General features: G+C 54.5%; 2 protein-coding genes across 6 annotated transcripts in view; one reads left to right on the top strand and one right to left on the bottom strand.

The window, feature by feature from the left end:
• The window catches only part of Slc5a10 (solute carrier family 5 member 10), a 50,665-nt gene that overhangs the window by 8,044 nt on the left and 23,363 nt on the right, over positions 1–19,258 (bottom strand). The window contains exons 9-10 of one of the 4 annotated variants that reach the window (XM_008826055.3): positions 12,760–12,777; positions 2,783–2,796 (exon numbers count right to left, since the gene is read on the bottom strand). The exons of the other annotated variants lie outside the window; for them this stretch is intronic. Of the exons in view, the coding sequence (XP_008824277.1) occupies positions 2,783–2,796; positions 12,760–12,777 (32 nt within the window). The remainder of the gene's footprint in view (positions 1–2,782; positions 2,797–12,759; positions 12,778–19,258) is intronic. 4 annotated transcript variants of the gene reach the window in all.
• The window catches only part of Fam83g (family with sequence similarity 83 member G), a 26,271-nt gene continuing 8,792 nt past the window's right edge, over positions 1,780–19,258 (top strand). The window contains exons 1-3 of one of the 2 annotated variants that reach the window (XM_029558125.1): positions 1,780–1,889; positions 2,130–2,732; positions 13,681–13,848. In XM_029558125.1, the coding sequence (XP_029413985.1) occupies positions 2,211–2,732; positions 13,681–13,848 (690 nt within the window). In that variant the 5' untranslated portion in view covers positions 1,780–1,889; positions 2,130–2,210. Of the gene's footprint in view, positions 1,890–2,109; positions 2,733–13,680; positions 13,849–19,258 lie in introns of both variants that reach the window. The other variant, XM_008825877.2, reaches the window with a different exon arrangement.

Genomic DNA, 19,258 nt, shown 5'->3' with positions numbered 1-19,258 from the left:
CATAGGAATGGGGAGATGGAGAGTGCTTTAGTGACAGTTAGGATTGATGTGGGGACTTGGTTGTCTGGCTCTAATGAGTGAGGTCTCTGCAGCAGTATAGTTGTGCTAACCCAGCTAGCCTCAAATCTGCAATCCTCCTGCCTCAGCCTCCTGGGATTACAGGTATGCTCTTTCATACACATTTTGACAGTGATGGTTACACAAATCTACACACCTGACAATGCTAAACACACACACACACACACACACACACACACACACTCAGGTAAGACTGATGAGATCTGAACAGCCTCTGTGGATGGCACCCAGGTTGTCTTTGACCAAAATAGTTATGCTCAGGGTATGACTGGGGGAACCGACAAAGGGTGCCAATAGCCCCCACTGTACTTTTTATGACTTCTTTTTAAAAAAATTCAGATTTACTTATTTTTACTTTATGGTATGAGTGTTTTGCATGCATATATGTTGTGTAGCACCTGCATGCAATGCCTGTAGAGGTCAGAAGAGGGCGTCAGATTCCCCTGGAACTGGAGTTATAGACTATTGTTAGCTGCCATATGGGTGTTAGGAACTGAACCTGGGTTCTCTGCAAGAGCAGTCAGTGCTTTTAACTAACTGCTGAGCCATCTCTCCTGCCCCCTTTTGACAATTTCTTGTGGCTTGACCAGGAAGGACAGATTAAGAGCCTTCCAGCCTGAAAGCAGGCTCTTTAATGAAGCCAAGGCCGCTTCGCAGTGGTAAGACCCCAAGGACCAGTAAGTCCTGAGGTCCAGGACTCACTACCACTGCCCCTCTCTGCTCCTGGGAGGGAGGGGTTGCAGGTAGTTTGGGAAAGAGAGGTACCAAGCTGGAGCAGGTCTGAGGCCATACTGTTCACATGGTATAAAGCCTGGCACAGATGGGGATCTAAAGGTTAGGGGTACAGGGTTTGCGCTTGGGGAAGTCAATGATGGGGTCTGGGGGGCAGTGGTGACTGCTCAAGGCAGTGGATGCAGGGCAAGAAGGCCTCATCGAATGATGGACAGTGGTGGTTTCAGGGGGGTACAAGGCGTCGAGTTGTCAAGAGCCAATCCTCAGCAGGGCAAAGCCAGTGTCCTTGGAGATTAAAACCAGTTCCACCTAGGCTCAGAGCTACTAGGAGGGCTGGGAGGACAGGGCAGGCCTGGTGCACTGGAGCAACAGGCCACAGGGTAGGAGCTGTTTGTCCGCAGAGTTTAATGGGCTTTGCTGACTTGCCCCAGAAAGCCTGCCCTCAGATGTGGTCCCCACGCCCTCCATTACTAGGGGGACGCCTAGTCAAAAACTGGGTCTGAGCCCAAGCCGGTCCTCTTCACCTTCCCCTGCTGCAGGGTTCAGGCAGGTGCTGTGCACAGCCACAACCGGTGGGAACCTGTAATGACCCCGCTGGCAGCAGGGCTCAGGACTAAGCTGAGTACTTTCTTTGTGAAATTCGGGAAGGTGCTGTGGGGGTAACTAGGGGTGGAGCTCAGATTAGGCCCATCTTTGTCCAGGAGCCCAACCCTCTGTAACTGGACAGCGGGGCAACTACATAGCCACGGGACTTCCTGTCCCATCTGCGAGACTGAACAGGGTTAGGGCTGGCCCAGGATACTCAGCAGATCTCGAAGGCTTAACCGCTGTGTGACCTCAGAGCACTGTCCCTCTCTGGATTGCTGCTTCGCCAACTCTCAGTCTTGAGCACTAGGGAATTTGGGCTTTGCACTGTCTGTCTAAGGAGGTGAATCAGCTTCCGGCTCCGCCCCTGGGGCCGCACGTGACCCCAGGTGCAGGCCCAGAGATGGGCGGGGCGGCCCTTAGTCACCGGCCGTCCAGCCGGCTGCCGCTGCTACCTGTGTTCGCTGTGGTCGTCCATTCCGCGCTGCGCCCCGGTAAGCGAGTCCTTTTTTTGGGCAGGCCGCGGGACTGGCGAGCCGCCCTTCCCGGAATTCCTTCTTGGGCTTGCGCCCCGGCTCTCCCTCCAGCCAACTGGGTGGGGCAGGGCGCCCAGGGACCCCGGACGCGAACCGCCGCCTTGGACGGCTCCGGCCCCCACCTCACGGTGCCACGCCCCCTTGCCACGCCCCCGCTTGCCCTCTGACCCACCGCTAGTCTTTTGCTCCTTCGCTCAGGTGCAGTGCGCAGAGGCGCGGAGGCGGCGGAGCCCGAGAGCGCGCGCTGCCCGTCGGCGCGTCCCCACACCGCGGGCCGCCATGGCCTTCTCCCAGGTGCAGTGTCTGGATGATAACCACGTGAACTGGCGCTCCAGCGAGTCCAAGCCGGAGTTCTTCTACAGCGAGGAGCAGCGGCTGGCGCTGGAGGCGCTGGTGGCCCGCGGCCGCGACGCCTTCTACGAGGTGCTGAAGCGCGAGAACATCCGCGACTTCCTCTCGGAGCTGGAGCTCGCGCGCATCGTGGAGACCATCGAGGTGTACGACCCCGGCTCCGAGGACCCGCGGGGCTCCGGCCGCCGCCAAGAGTCCCAGGACGACGGCGTGGGCGGCAGTGAGGAGGCCAGCGCGGTGGGCCGACCCCTGGCGGAGGCCGAGCCGCTGCCCTCGCTGGAGTACTGGCCCCAGAAGTCTGACCGCTCCATCCCGCAGCTGGACCTGGGCTGGCCCGACACCATCGCCTACCGCGGCGTGACCCGGGCCAGCGTCTACATGCAGCCGCCCATCGACGGGCAGCCGCATATCAAGGAAGTGGTGCGCAAGATGATCAGCCAGGCGCAGAAGGTGAGGTGCCTCGCAGGACCTACTCACGCAGCACGCACAGAGACCGGGACGGCCCTGTGGGCCTCTGACTGCCCTCCTTCACAGGCAGCAGTGGAGAGTGCCCGGTTCCTCTAGCAGGTGACATTGGGCTTACAGGCTCAGAGGGCTTCTGTGCCCTCCTGGGGTGTTTCTGAGCTCCCTAGAATGCACTGCAATGCGTGAGTGGGGTGGGGAGGAATCCAGGCCTTTTCTCCCAGGCCCTCCCTTGCTCACATATCTGAACCCCCTGGCAGAAATCTGGGGGAGAGGCATGGATACTGAAAAGCAACCCGAATCTGAGGCTGGCCTGAAGCTCTGAGTTCAAATCTGCCTGTTTCCTAGCAGTGCTAAGTGACTGACAGTTGCTCAGCTTCACTAACCCCTTTTGTGAGCTCTGCAGTAGCAGCCACTTTCCTAAGCCAGGATGTCTAGGGTACCACCAGTTGTCTACCTGGGCTGGTGCTTGTCATTAGCAGGGTTCTCAGGCCTTGTCTCCACCCCCTTTCCTGACACCCTTTGGACTATACAGTGCCATGGATGTGGGTGGTGGCTCCCCATTAATACACTGACACACATTTTGAGGAGCAGTGTTCACAGCTTATACAGATAGCCAAGCCATTGCTGGGCAGCCACGACTGTGAGCAGAGGTTGCCAGGCAAGCTGTGTTATGTCTAGAGCAGGTTTGGCCTGGAGAGAGTGTTCCCACCTGGGTCTGACCCCTTTACTGTCCAGGCCCAAAATAGGGCAATCTGCACAAGGCAGATGCTAGCCCTGGCTGGGGACTCTGTCCTGGCTGGCAAGGCCTGAGGAAGCTCTTGGACAGAGAGAACAAAAGTGGGTCAGGAGCTAAAGTGGCCCAGCTCAGGTTTCCAGCAGGCTGAGGGTTTCTAGTCTGCACAGTGGGCAGTGAGGTACTGAGCTACATCTCTGGGCATTGTGAAGATGGAGTATTGGATGGCAGGAATGAGGAAGGAGCAGGAAGAAGGACCGAATAACCTGCTGCACAGCCTGCTAACTGTCCTGATGGAGCCTGGGGATGGTTACTGCTGGTGGCAGAGCCCAGTGCCTTGAGAGGGGGGACAGAGACCCTGTGTGGGGCCTGACCTCCTGGGCCAGTGCTCTCACAGCAAGAAGGGGGCATGGGAACAGCCATAGGCTCTAATCTCCTGTAGACAGAATGACAGAGGACCAGCCAGTGATAGGGACAGATAGGGATGCCAGGGCCAGGCTGCACCTTGAGGGCTTCCTCCACATCCTTGTGATGACAGTTGAGATATACCTACTCCATGCAGACCTGTAGCTTCATATACATCCACCCAAGGTTATTGGTGTCACCTGTCTATGGTGACAGCCAAAAAGACATTGATTGGTCTTAGTGTGAGCCCCATCTGTCTTGCGAGGCACCACAGTGGGTGACTTCCTACAGACTCTCACAGAGAGGCATTGGCCTCTGCTTCCTATCCCTTGAGCCTGTTCCCCTAGCAGAGAGTCCCTGAGGGACCTCAGAGTGGACTGACAGGCTATGTCCATCTTATAGAGACCAAGGGTTTGTTCACAGCCTCACAGTACTATCTTGAGCCAGGCCCCTGCCCTGTGGCCCCGTTTGAGTTCCTGTTCCCCCATCTCTTTCTGGTGGCCCACACAGAACGTGGGCAGGCTGTAATAATAGCTACTGTGGAGTGTGAATACCTTATAATCTCAGGTAGTGTTATCTGCCCCTTTTTTCACATATAGAAACTGAGGCTAGACTGGTTATTCCCTGCCCAAGGTCACCTAGCAAGTTCTAGGTGGTGGGTGGGGACCAGACCTGTGTTGCACTCCAGCTCTAGGACCTACCCTGGTGCAGTGCCACCCTGGGTAACAGGACAGTGACAGGCAGGGGCTGGGAGGGGCAGCTGATCCAAGTGGCTTGAGTCCTCCACCTTCCCTGTCAGCTGCTTCCCATCCTCACAGGGCAGGGCTAGACGCCAGTAGGTGCTGACAGAGTATTTTACCTGCCCTCACCTCTTTCCTGCCTGCAGGGTCTCTTTTGCCTTATCTCTCACATGAGTCATCTTTGGCCCCTCAACCCCTACTTCCCCCTCCCACCCCATGACAGTGCTGGGGAAACTCCAGCTTCCTAGGACTGGGATGGGGGCTTTGCTGACTGGTCTCCCTTCCATGGGGGCTTCTGGGCCTTGTCAGCTGGTGCTGAGTCACCCTGCCTTGTAGTCAGCACAACTGACAGACCCTGGGGCAAGGAAATGACAAAGTGTACACTCAGCCCACACCACCTCAACTGCCTCCAGTGGCTGTGCTCCCATCTGGACTTCCCTTTGGATCCTCCCTTCCCTGAAAACTGAAATGGTCTAACTAAGAAATGACAGTATCAGGAGCCAGGAGTGTGTGGGCGGCCCTGGCACTGTCTCCACCACTGTGGGAATGGACCAGCCCTGGCTCCTCCCTAGACCCTAGCCATCCAACCTGTGAAGTGGGTACAGACATTGAAGTCTGTGAAAGGTCTTCTTGGTTCTGCCGCTTGCTGCCTGGGATCCTAGAATCATGGATCAAGGGATGGTGGGTCCCACATTGTACCCTCTTGGTGTTGTGGCCCTGAGCCACCATGTGCTCTCTGCACTTCTGTCTGGCCTGGGTGGGCTCCCTTCTAAGGCAAGAGGCCCTGCCTGACCTTCCCACCCCTCCCCTAGTCTTGGCTTGGGAGGAGCCTATCTTGGGCTCCAGCCTGCATACCAGAGAGGCCTGTAGCATCACGCCTGGGAGGGTTAAGAGTGTGGCCTCCAGAGGGTGAGGCTGGGTGGGGTCTGGCCTCAGCCAGAGGAGCTTCCAGCAGATCCTAGTGCCCACTTTGATGACAGTGAGGATATAACAAGGACTTATTCCTGGAAGACCCTCTTACCAGCTCCAGGGACAGAGTGAGTCACAGTTTCCTCACATTGCTGTGGAGGACATAGGTGGAAGCTGAGGTATTAGGATTGAGTCCCCATCTAGACCCAGATTTATGCTTGCCAGGCCAGGGCTTAGGGATAGAGACCCAGAGAAGGCTTCTTGCTAAAGGCCACACAACAAGAACAAGTGGAGCCAAGCTTTGCATTGCCCAATTGACCCCACATCTTTCCTGTCAGCTCCCCACCTTCACATTCGAGAGAGCCCTAGCCTGTGGCTTGGCTCCAGGAGAATAAAGGCAGCTTAATGAGGCATTTATTAAATGCCAACTATATGCCAAGTGCTGAACGGGCACTTTACCTATCCTGTGTAATCCTTGCCACAGCTCCATAAAGTGGGTGTTGCCTCCTTTGTCCAGAGGAGGAACCCAAGGTTTGGTGGGGCTCAGAGAGGGCGAGTAACTTGCCCAAGGCCGCAGAGCTGAGAACTGGAGGAGCTGGGTTCCAGACACATTCCTGGAGAAGCAGCCTGATATCCCTCCGAGCCACCAGTAATGGACCCATTGGGCCATACTCCCACCCTGCTTGGCTCAGGGCAGTGAAAGCATGTACAAGGCCTCTTGGCCCCTAGACACTGGGCCTGGGATGGGAAGCCACAGCTGTGCCCATCCTCCCTGGGAACCACATCACTCCACACAGCAGGATAGCCACACGCCACAGCACGAGGGCTCAGTCAGTGCTGGCAGGCATGCCTTATGTTCCACATTACTGTGGAATATGTATGCCACCTAGTGCTGGCACAGCTGTCTTGAGTTTGTGGGCATGCTGATGTCCACAGATGACACCTAGCAGTTGTGTCTCAGGATGTGCCTGCTTCATTAGGCCACAAACAACTGCACCAGCATAGCCCCCAACGCAGAAGCTCCCGCAGGCCAGGAACTGACTCCTGCCTGCTGTGGCAGTTCCCGCCTTGGGCTAGGCCGCACCTGTTGGGGTGGGAGCCATCAGATAGTGTAATCCCAGGTGTTGGCTCCTCACTTCTCCAACTTCTCAAGGGCTCCCCACCCCATGGGAATCACCTGTATTTTAATGGAGAGTTGAGAGCAGCCCTGCCAGGAAGGAGCCTGTGAGGGGAGCTGGCACTGCCCTCTTGTCCCACCTCAGGAGATGACCCTGCTCATATCACAGATGACAACCAAGGCTTAGAATGGGCTGGAGCCTAGCAAAAGGTACATGGGGTCTTTGGTGAGGCTGGGCTTGGACTGGTAGTTTGGAAGATCACCCTGAAACTAAGGGTCTTCCCCTGGGCTGGCAGGCCCTGGTTTGCCTGCCTGCTTAGCCACTACTGTGTTTCATAGCTGACCCCTGCTGGGCAGACCCCAGCCAGGCTGCCCTAGCCTCCTCTCATGGACTCTGAATGGCTCCTGGCTAGACACCTTCCAGGGTATACTCCATGTGGAGTAGAAGAGAGATGAGCTTCAGTGTCAGGTACACCCAGGCCCAAGTTCAGTCCTCTCTTCTCTTTGGCAACTTCTCAGTCCTTTACCCCCAGCATTGTGCCAACCTCAGTGAGACCAATGCCTGCTTCTCAGGTCCAGGTGAGAGTTAAATGGACATAAAGAGGGTACAAGTTGCCACTGCAAATCAAGCCGCATCCAGCAAATGCAAGGCCTCTTCCCTCACTCTTTCCACCTTCACCTTCACTTGAGAGCCCTTGGGGAGAGTCTTTGTTGGTAAGTGGCGAGCTTCTAGGCCTGGGAGGAGTTTAGGCAGGGGCACTGTGGAATTCAGCAGATGGCAGGTTCACAGCTGGGGGCCAGGAAGCATCAGCCATGCCTTGTGTGATGTTGGGAAAATCCTTTCCATCCCAGGCTCCCCTGGGATTAGTAGGCTCAAGGACCCTGTGTCTGCTTTGCTGGGATCCAGAAGTGAAGGTTTCAAAGTCTTTAACTGTTCTGCAATTTTCTGGTTTGGTTTGAACAGCCTCCTGTGAGTATTCAGTGTGGCCAGATCTTGCCTGTGCACTCAGGTCCCTTGTGGCTCTGAGAGGTGATGAGATCTGTCTGCTTGCTTCATCCACATAGCGCAGCCCACTGTCACCAATACGTCCAGGCTATACAACCCTGTCTGCTGCAGGGAGGAAAAGGAGGCTGTCTCCCTGGGGTGGAGGGAGCCTCAGGGCCTTGCCCACACCCGTAGGCTCCCCTCTACTCCTATGGGGTGATCATGGCTTCCTGCCTGTGACTTGCTGGCTGCAGCCATCCTCTAATTGGCCTTAATGAGGCTTCCTTCGATAGGGTGGAGTGTTTCTAAGCAGCAGCTGGATGTCAGACTGGAGAGGGAGGACCTGGAGGTCCCCATACCTCCATACCACCATAGCAAGTAGAGAAACTGGGGCTTGGAGCAGGAAAGTGACCCCTGAAGGCAGGGCACCCAGGGAAGACATGGTACGGCAAAGCCTGACGGGTTGAGGCTGGTCTGTTTAGGAAAACGTGGGCTCTGGGAGATAATGTCTTGGAGTCAGAACTAGTAAAGCTGTAAGATCCTGACAGTGGGATAGGCAGCCTTGGGCTGAGACTTGCTCTGTGTGAAGTACTACACTGCCCTCTCTGGCCCCTGAGAGGTTGCTTCCCCATATGTGAATTTTGGTGACTTGCGCTGTTATTCTTGCTGTGCTTGGATCAAATTCCTTCACCCCAGGAGGCCAGAAGAGGCTGTTTCTAAGTAGGGACTAGTGCTGGAGGCACAAAGCTCCTTGGGGACCCAGAGTGGGGGTGGGAGACTCGCTCTTCTGTCTCCATCCTACACAGAGAGGGCAGCATCTGGGCCCCACCGTGGAAGGGGTTGCAGTCCTCTAGCCTCAGTTTCTCCAACTACTCAAGGGGAGAGATGATTGCTGCAGTGGGGGTGAATTCTTTCAGCTTTGTGTGTCAATTTGGTTTTGAAAGCTATTTCCCCCACCATCGTCTCTTTCTCTCCATGTTATTTAGATACTTTGTGCTGATGTCTTCAATTCACTACTTTTTTCTTTTATCTAATCTGCTACTAATGCCACCCAGTATATATTTCATTTCATTCAAAATACTGGGTGGCATTAGTAGCAGATTACATAAAATAAAAGAAAAAAAATCATATTAGATTTTTTTTTTTTTTGGGGTATTTTTGAGACAGGGTCTCCCTGTAGCCCCAGCTATCCTGGAACTCACTATGTAGACCAGGCTGGCCTTGAACTCACAGAGATCTGCTTGCCTCTACCTCCCAAGTGTTGGGATTAAAGGCATGCGCCACCACACCTGGCCCTCTTACTAGATTTTTAAAATTTTCCATATCTCTTAAGTTTTTGAACGTTTGGAACACACTATTTTCTTTTTCTTTTTCTTTTTTTTTTTTTTTTTTTTTTTTTATCTTTTTGAGACAGGGCCTCCCTATAGCCCCATTTGGCCTAGAAGTCACTGTGTAACCCCAGCTGGCCTGGAAGTCACCATGTAGACCAGACTGGCTTTGAACTCACAGAGATCAGCCTACCTCTGCCTCCCAAGTGCTGGGACTAAAGGTGTGGGAACACACCATTTTCATGTCTTTGCCAGTTCTAACATCTGTGTCAGCTCTTGGTCTATTTTATGTGTATGAATGTATTGCCTGCATGTATGTAAGTGCACCCATATTATGCATTGCCCACAGATGTCAGAAGGCGGCGTCAGATCTTCTGGAACTGGAGTTACAGATGGTTGTTGGCCACCATGTGGGTGCTAGGAATCAAACCTGGGTCCTCTGCAAGAACAGTCAGTGCTCTTAACCACTAAGCCATTGTTCCAGCCCCTTCTTTTCCCATTTCTGTTGAGTACCAGACAGTGAATTTTATGATGTAGCTGGTGGTATGTGTATGTTCCTTTAAATATTTCAGAGCTTTGTTGTAGTGAAGTTTCTTAGAAACAGTTTACCACTTTTGGGGGTCTGGATGTGGAACCCAGACCCAGGAAATCAGCATGCTAGACAAGCCTCTGTCACTGTGCTTTACCTAGGCCCCAGTTGAACACTGTGAACTCTTGCTCTTAAACCTTGTTAGGCAGGAGCACAGCAGGTCTTAGATAGGAGTTGGCCCACAAGGCACACCAGATCTCCCACCAGCTCTACCACTTGTGGCGCACAAATACATTCACTGTTGTCCTTGCCACTTGCCTGCCACACTGGCAGATCTGAACATTTGCAACAGGAAGCCTAAGCTGTTTTCTTTTCTTTTTGGTCTTTTTGAGACAGGGCCCCCCCTGTAGGGTTCATCTGGCCAGGAGCTCACTATGCAGAGCAGCCTGGCCTCAAACTCACAGAGATCTGCCCCTGTGTCTGCCTCTGTCTCTGCCTCTGCCTCCTAAGTGCTAGAATTAAGGATGTGCTCCACTGCACCCAGCCTAAGCTGTTTTCTGTGTGGTCCTTTGCAAAGGTTTGCCCACTACCTAGGCAGGGTCCTTTTGAGGACTGTCTGAAGACCCCATGCGTTAGGATGGCTTCTGTCCTAGCTGGGGAGACCTGAACCTTCTCTGGTCCTACGTAAGGTCTGGTTGTCCCTTTTGGGCGCGGGGGCAGGAGGCCCCTCCTAGTCTTGGTTGTTTTCTTCTAAGCATGAGCTGAGGGCCTGAGGGGCCCTGGACAGCTGTCCAGAGAGGGGCAGAGTCAACAAGTAGCCCACAAAGCGCTAGAGCGCTTATGACAGGAATTTTTGGGGAGAGAGACCAGTGGGGTTGAGACTCTCTAGAAAGGTACTCCTGCAAAGGCTGGGCCTGTATAAAAGCCAGCTCATCTGCCCCTCCTCCCTGGCACTTGTGGGAAAACCTGTCCACTCACTGTCCTATAAGGATGCTTTGCTCCACTGAGTGCTGCTTATAGGCACAGGGGCTAGAAGACAGCTGTTGTGGGTGTGGGAGCTGTGGGCTCTATCAGCACCTGGCAGAGCAGGAGCCTAAGGGAGTCTCTAAGGAGTAGCCACTGACCTGGATGTGTGAGGATGCTTCAGCCAGACCAGACAGGTCCCGCTGAGCTATGAGCATAGCACAAGGGCACATAAAGGTGGGTGTCTCAGCAAGGACATCAGGAAGGACAGGCCTTGACATCTTGTCTACCACCTCATTTTACAGACTTACAGACAGGAAACCGAGGGCCTAGGAGGATAGGTCATGAGTACCAGGCCTTGACTGTCGCAGGGGCTTTTGGGCCACACCACCTGTCTTACTGATAGATAAAAGCTCCGAGACCTGCCTAGTCAGGCCCTACCCCTTGATGAGCTCAGTGTCACAAATGAGCTGGGCCATACAAACAGGTAATTAAGGGAGGTGGTGGTTCTTCAGTTTCCTCTTTTGTAAAATGGGAGGAAGAACTGCTGGTTGCAGCAGTTGTAAGGCTCCCAGAGATAACGGTGTTGGTGTCAGGATCTACAAACCCTCAGACAGCCCAAGGCTGGGAGGAAGGGTACAGGTGGGAGCAGGCTGGTCCTAGCCTCTGACACTGACTATCCCCACATTGCTATTTACAAAGCCAGTACAGCCTAACAGATTCCAAGGGCATCAGGAGACTTCTGTGGTCTGACCATGGACAGGCCAAGTTGTGGGGTTGCTGAGAAATGCTGGACAGCCTTCCTCCAGCATCACTTCAGATAACAGGGCACCAGGAACACCTCAAATCCTGGGAGCACCAGACAGCTCATCCCTTCCTAGCACCATGACAGGTCCCAGGAACACCAGGTAGTTCCCTCCCTTCAGTATCACCGCAAACCCCGGGAGCACGAGCATCATGCCAGATCCCAGGACCAGGTAGCCCCTCCTTTCCCAGCGTTGCTTCCAATCCAGGAAGCACTAGGCAGCCCTCTCCTCCCAGCATGAGCTGACACCTGTTATAAAACCTCCTTTGACCATCCCAGGCATAGAACCCAACACCTAAAGAGAGCCAGAGTCAGCCATGGGACCATGTGGGGGATCCACCTTGGGGCATAGGTCCCAACAGGTCCATCTTGGCAGCCTATGATCCCTGGATCAGATCCCCTGTCCTGCTGGGACACATCCCCACTCTGCCATGGTGCCCATGGCCTAGAACCAGCCCTGACGGATCTGGGGTGCAGGAGCTGGCAAACCTCCAGGTCAGGCCCCTTTCCAGGGCAGCACGTGAGGTTGTCTGCCTGCCCGACAGTGGCCTAACCAACATGCTGCTGGAGTGGCTTGGAGTCTGTGGGACCCCAGGCAAGGAAGTCCCTGTATGCTCCCCTCCACCCCCAGGGTATGTCAGTCTGAATGCCAAGGCCATTGGGAGCCTACCTGACCCACAGTCTCTTCTTCTGCCTCATTACCCTCCCCAACAGTATCTGACCTTTGCTGAGCACATGCTCAGTGGTGAGCTCTGGGCCCTCTGGACCCTCTGCTTCACTGCCTCACCTCCCATGTGGTACTGACATGGCCCCCAGGCTCATTGCTGCCAGTGTCAGCCCTGCCCACTCTACCACCAGACAGCCCCTCAGAGATGGTGAGTAGCTGTCTTCTAAGGACTCAAGGACCCCTAGGCCTCAGCCTCCCCTCTCCTCTCCATCTACTCCAGGCACTGTCAGGTTCCACAGATCACAGAGCCAAGGGAAGGCCAGGCAGTAGCCCTGTCTGGCTTGCCTCATGACTTCACCAACCTCAGTCTGCTGAGCTGTGTACTGGGATCTCACCATGGTGCTTGTGAGAGATTGGAGTCGGGCTGGGAGAACTTCGGGTGAATTCACCAACAGTTTGCCTGTGGAATAGGCAGCATGTGGCATCTCTGAGGCCCTGCTTCAGTCTGGGTCCTTCACAATCTTGCCCTGAGTATTTGCTTCTCCTACCTGAATTGGGTCTGTTTTCCAGAGTTTAAGGATTTTAGCCAGGGTCACATATCAAGTCCATGGTAGGGCAGACCTGGAGCCTTCCCTGCTTAGGAGTTTGGGGTTTGTGCCAGATGATCAGCAGGCATCAGCTGGGCCAGAGACTTGGGAGGATCCCAGATGGGCCTGCAGGGGCTAGCCTGGTGAGCTCACTGTGAGCATACAGACACGTTCCCAGCAGGCCTCAGATATCCTCTTGTCACCCTGTGTGTACAGATCCCATTGCAGGGAGGTGCCAGGCTACCCTCATGAACTCTACCCCCTAGTAGGTCTGGGTTCCAGCCCTACTGTCCCCAGCTCTCAAGGGACTTGTGGAACTTCTATCTTAAAAGCTCCTCCAGGCACCATCAGCCCTAGGGCACGGGTCAGTGGAGGGAGGGAACACTGGAGGGAGCTGGCACCCAAGTTGGGCACATCCCTGGCCTTACTACTACCCTGTTCTGCTGGTAGCCAGAGAGGAACAGAGCAGAAGGAGAGACAGGGTTGGGGACTAGGTTGAGTCTTACTCTAGCCCATGCTGGGGCAGGCAGGGAGTTGAAGCAGTTGGTTGGCTGGGTGTAGATGCACTTTGACCTCTGCAGCCCCACCCTTAGGTCTGAGAGAATGAGGTCACCTGTGGTGTTGGCAAGAGACAAGAAGAACATGTGCTGGTATAGGCTCTATTTGGTCCAGACCAGAGTCCTGGCAAAGTCCACAGCAGCCCAGGACTCAGGATATTCCAGGCTGGCCATACCATCTACTGGCCTCCTCCTGCTGTGGTTTGCTCAGCATCTCCAAGAGTCAAGGGGAGGCATGTGTCTGGGGTCATAAATGTAACCCAGGAGGGGACCAGCACAGGTCCTAGAGCTGAGCCCCCAGCTAGGCTTAGGGCCTTGCTGGACCCTCCTGCACACTGGCAGCAGCACCAGCCAGTGAGTGCCAGCCTGAGTGAGGAAGGAGGCCCTAGGGGGGCCATCCAGCACACACCAGAGCTGTGACACAGATCCTGCCCCTGACCTTGGTGCATTGGCCTTCTGTACCCTCCTGACATAGCTATATTCTTCCTTACACGTTCCACCTTGTAGAGTACCACAGGGCTGGGCTTTTCATCCGCTGTCACAGGAATAGCAGGAAGGCTGTTCTCACTGCTGTGTTGGCTGACCATCTGTTCTCTTCCTGCCCCCAGGTGATAGCTGTGGTCATGGACATGTTCACTGACGTGGACATCTTTAAGGACCTGCTGGATGCTGGCTTCAAGAGGAAGGTGGCTGTGTACATCATTGTGGATGAGAGTAACGTCAAGTACTTCCTGCATATGTGTGAGCGGGCCTGCATGCACCTGGGGCACCTCAAGGTGACCTACCTCCCCCTGCTAGGGCAGCCGGAGGGAGGGGATCACTCAGTCAAGTCAGCAAACATTGCCTTGCAAACATAGCCATGTCCCAGGTATACAGAGATGAGTGAACTTATACCTTCCTGTCAGTTGGTCACACCACTGGAATGCCCTGAGGGACAAGATACTGCTTCCAACTGGCAGATAAGATAAACATAGATCTAGTGCCTTCCACCAGGTGCCAGAGCTCCTGTCAGGGACTGTATTACCTGTTATTTCAAAGCTCCGGTGCCACATAAGTTTCCTGTCTGCTTGCATACCTCTGGTGACAGGTGTGCTTACTGCCTCTGCAAGCAGTTCATACCTCACCTGGAGAGCTCTGACCCCCAGGAATTAGGCTAAGCCCAAATTTGCCTCCTTAACCAGGTCTGCTGACTGGCATTAGGATCTGAGTCAGACAGGAAGCTCTCCTATGCCACGGTCAGAGTTGAAATGGACTAGGGATGCATACACAGAGAGGAACAGATCTGTGGAAAGGGGAGGCAAGAGTTGAGGGGTGAAGGCTGTGCCTGGGTTCTCGGCTCTGCTTTCCTATGTGCCTGTGAGCTTGTTGCTTCTCTTCTCTGGGCTCCAGGATCTTATTGGTCTGATGGGCAGATGAGTTGGTGTGGTAAGACTCTTCCACTTAGACTAGTATTTGGGAGCTTTCTCAGCCATTGCCTAGCGCTTACTGTGTGCAGCATATTTTCCTAAGTACAGAGCACTCTGTGGAAGCAGCTGATGCTTTCATAGCATGTGTCTGTCCAAGGCATTTTCTGTGGCTCAACTTATTTAACCCCCCTGACAATCTAAGTGACATGCATCTGTCATTCGAATTTTGCAGATGAGGCAGATGGCAGGTGCCAGGTATCACTGCCAGTATCACTGCCAGTGAGGGAGTAGGGGCCAGGTGCCTCAGGCTGGAGGCCTGTGATAGAACACAGATCCCAGGTCATCAAACAGGGCTGGTGACGGGGGCAAGATTCCACACCTGTAATTTGTCAAGTTCCCCCACCCCCCCAAGCAGAGCCTTTCAAGTGGACATGAGTTTTCTGCTGTGCTATGAGTCTCTAATTTCAGAGACTTCTTCATGTGGTCTCCAGGTAGGTTGACCCCAAGCCTCACACCTCACTGGCATATAATTAGCACCAGGAAATGGCTCCAGTGGCAGACAGCTCATGCTGCAAAGAACCATCTTGTAGAAGTTCAGAAAAGATGACTTGGGACATGGCTGTCCTATGTGCAACAGCAGGAGCTCCAGGGTGGTCCCCCACTCTGTACACCTGCCACCAGAGATATTTCTGGCCATTCAGACTAGGCTCCCACAGGAAAGATGGGGAAACTGAGGTGTTGGGAATGGGCATAACTTGCCCCTAGAAGCCAGGGGCAAGAAATTGGTTTGACAGGCATGGCACAGACCTGTCTGTTGGAATTTTGTGGTGCTGCCCACATGGGCTCCCTGGCCACTGATCACTGTGGGACTTGGGTTTCCAGGGTTGCTTATAGGTAAAGTTATAGGACAGTGACTGTGAATGTAGTAAGGGTGGAACAGGTGTATAGGGCCAGGACAGGGACTGGGTGAGGCTAGCCCCACCTCACTGCCAGCCATCAAGTAGCCTGGGACCTTCATGGCAGGGGCCCAGCCTGCTCCACTCTGTTGCTTCCCTCTTTGGGAAGGTGGTGAGGGCTGAAAGGCATAATCTCATGAGACAGACACCTTCATAGGCAGGTGTGACCTCAGTTCCTAGCTTCTTTTCTTTTTTTTTTGAGACAGGGTCTTATTATATAGCCCTGACTTGCTGTGGAGACCAAGCTGGCCTTGAGTTCAGAGATTCACCTGCCTCTGCCTCCCAAGTGCTAGGATTAGATACATGTGCTACCATGCCCAGCCACCCCAGCTTTTTGCCTCTGTAGCAGCCTTACCACAGCACTGGGCAAGTGGTCAAAGTCTCCTGTGGGCACAGCCCTGCCAGGTGTCACTGTGTGGTGGACCTGTCTGCTGGCCAACCTCCCTGCCTCCCTCCTGTGTCTGGGTGGATCTGGACCTGTTTTGGGAGCACTTCCTGTGCTAGTAACCAATGGGGTGCCCTTGGCCACCCACTGCCCTGGCCTATATCTGCTTCATCCTGCCCCAGGATCCATGACCTATGGTATAGGTAGTGTCTGGTAGGGTCTTATAACCCTGGGGTATCAGGTGCCAGCTGGGGAGACACCAAATGGCAGACCCATGCCCCAGCCCTGCCATCGTACTATAACCATGGGTAGTTACTGTCTCTGGGCCTCCATAGCACGTGTAGAAAATGCTTCCCACTGGCAAGGCTGCTGTGCATAGCACAGGAGACTGTGGTGGGCAGAGTGAACTGGAAGTTCCCTCAGCCCTGTTTAGGTGGGGACAGGATTCCTCCTAACATCCTCCAACTCTGTTGTAAGTACAAAGTGGCTTCCAGTTGCTTTCCAGCTGTGGTCTGGTAGGGGCCATCCTTTCTTGCCTCCATCTGTAGCTTAGCCTGCATCTCCATTTGGAAATGGTGCTATTAATATTGTAGCTGATCTTGCTCTCAGTCCCCCACATAGCCTCTGCCCAAGAGTGAGTCTCAGCTGCCCCAGTACCCTCTCTTGCTAGCCCCTGTAGACAGTAAGGAAATGAATCCCCACATTACAAATGAGGAACAGACCTTGAGAAGAGCACCTAGCCTTTTGACTTTGTCCCTCCCAGAGTCCCAGAGCCAGTGACTAGGTCATATTTGGGGGTTATCCTAGTACTGAGAGGTGGCTAAAAGCCAGTGGGAGTCAGGCCAGGCTGTGAAAGACCCAGCCAATGTGCAAAGCTCCTTGACCCGTATAGGCAAACTGGAAAAACCAGCAGCCACCTGAGCCGACAGCTGAGCAAGGAGACACCAGCTACCTGACAGCCATGGGAAGACATGTGGTGAGGATGCTTAGCTGTGTCCTGCCAGGTTGCAGCTGGAATTGCTAAGGAGAGAGTGATGGAGGATAAAGGCTGGATACCAGCCCCCACCCCTTCCTGAATAAGCTCATGACCTGCCTCCTCTGGTTGGGCCTGGACCTCTGATGGATCAGGGTGTATATGCCAGGGGCTTGTAGCCATGGGTCAAGGGGCTCACCCCACTTGGCTGGCCATGAATCAGGGTACACGTAGGGCTGGTGTTGAGCATCACAGTGTTAGCACAATGTTAGTCCACCATGCCATTTATCCTAAGGGAAGAGCCAGGAGCCTTGGGACTGGGGCTTGCAGCTGGGCAGGCTCAGCCATACCCCAGCCTCAGTTCACAAGGGACTTCCCTTTGAATATCCTGTCTGCCCACAGAGTCTGGGTGAGAGATGCAGAGTGAGATGTAGCTCTGCCTCCCACCCCAGCTCATCCCGGCATTCCACCCCCTTGTCCATCTGAGTTCCCAGCTCAAGCCTGTGCAGAACACACCTTTGAATTTCCTCATGCCTCCTCTGGTCCAGACAAGGCTGACAGGTGCCTGTGCCCTGCAAAGCTCAGGAGTGGGACCTGCTGCATCCCACTGAGAGACACAGACTGGCCACCTCCCCTTATTGACTCCTTTACCGCCCACCAAGTGTGACTGATAGGTCTTGCTTCCCTGGATGTACAGGCCATCCCAGATGTGTGTCACAGTCCATGTATCACTGGGAGGTCATAGGTTCCCCACTGAGAGTTCCTTCGGCAACTTCCTGCAAGTCACTCAGCCCTCAGGCATCCAGGTGGCCCAAGTGGGTAGGCACATGTTGCAGGTAGGAAACTGGGGTGCACAGCGGCTCAGTCAGTGTCTTTCTGGTACTACATCTGAAGTCAAATTGACCAGAGCTCCAGAATGCCCAGGCCAACCTGTTCAGGGCCAGGTAGGTCATGGTTGTATGGATACACTGTGCTCTAGCCCTGTGTCCTCCACATGCATGTTGGGCCACAACAGCCTGGCTGACTAACCTCCACTCCCTGCCCTGCCATACCCTGCCATGTCCTGTGGAGATCTCAAGAGTTTGAGGACCCTCCACCGCCTGCCCATCCCCAACTCGGCACCCCAGTACCTGAGACAATGCTGCTTTGTGGAATTCTCCACCTCTGCTCACGTGAGCCCAGACACCTGAGACATTACCTCATCTGGGCCAGGCCCATGGGGCGAGGCCACTAGGAACAGGAGGCAGAGGGTGGGGGGCCTGGTACAAGCCCCTGCCTGCTGCCCAGTCCCAGTGGTAGATGAGCCTCTGGGTTCAGCACCAAGGCCCTCTGTGCAGACAGAACTACAGCCTAGAGAGGGCACACAGCAGGCCAGAGTCACACAGCAGGCCAGTAATATAGCCCACACCTGCCGTTCACATGGCTGAGTCACTCCAAGATTTAAGTAGTGACTTTCTGAGTCCTTTGTCAAGACAAAGTTTGGGGTAGAGACAGACCCATGAGAGAAGTGTGCAGGCTGGTGGTGTAGGTGGGGCTCATGGCCCCAACATGCAGAGTGTTGGGCCACAAGACCCAAGATGCCACAGAGCTAGGCTGTGGTTGGGCATAGGTGACAGGAAGGCCTCCAAGATCTTTGTTCCAACCTCTGGCCCTCTGAGCATGCTGTGTGTTGGGTACAAAGTCACGAGCACTAATTGTCCTGGGCCTTGGCCAGCTTCCTGCTGAGTTGGCCGTGTGCAGGCTGGCAACCTGTAGGCAGGGCCAGAGCGTACTTGGCCCTGAGAATGGCTTATCTGCCTTCTGGGCCCAGCCCAACAGTAAGGCAATTGTTCACTCCACAGCTGGGTGGGCATCATGTGGAGACACCCAGGGGCCATCCTTTGTTAACCTTGGTGGATAGTACCCTGGGCCACCAGGAGAGTCTGGGAGACAGGAAGCACTCACTGGGCAGAGGACTGCAGTGGGTGGCACACTTCTCACTCAGATCACCTCCCTTGCATGTAACATCTTCCCTGTTCTCCACCTCCTTGTTCCCATTCATTGGTGCATCCTCCCTCAAACACCAGCCAACGCTGCTCTTGACACATAGGTCCGGTCTGTACTTTCCCTAACCCTTCATGGCTTCTGTTGCCCAAGGTAAAGTCAGGGGCCTCTTTCACCATAGCTCAACTCAGCAGCCTGGACTTACCCACTACCCCCAATAGCCTGGCTCTCTTCTGCCCAGTCTCTGCATCTGTCCCCTGGGGTGCTTGCCCTCTCACCCTGTCCTGCATCATCTTTTCCTGAGAACCTTCCAGCCCCCTCCCCCAATTCCCTCCGCTACTTCTGGGCATTCCAGTTTGTTGTGTTGACTCATCTGTCTCACTGCCACCTTCACGATGGGATCCTTGTCGCTTGGGATCCTTCCACTGGGGGGGGGGGGCTCGGGGGGGGCCAGGGAAAAAAAAGAACAAGGGGGCCGTTAAA

This window comes from Nannospalax galili, unplaced genomic scaffold (genome assembly GCF_000622305.1).
Source record: "Nannospalax galili isolate Female #2095 unplaced genomic scaffold, S.galili_v1.0 scaffold530, whole genome shotgun sequence".
In the NCBI taxonomy this organism is placed as follows: domain Eukaryota; kingdom Metazoa; phylum Chordata; class Mammalia; order Rodentia; family Spalacidae; genus Nannospalax; species Nannospalax galili.
The sequence above is the reverse complement of the archived record's forward strand: the minus strand, read 5'-3'. Positions and strand labels throughout refer to the sequence as shown.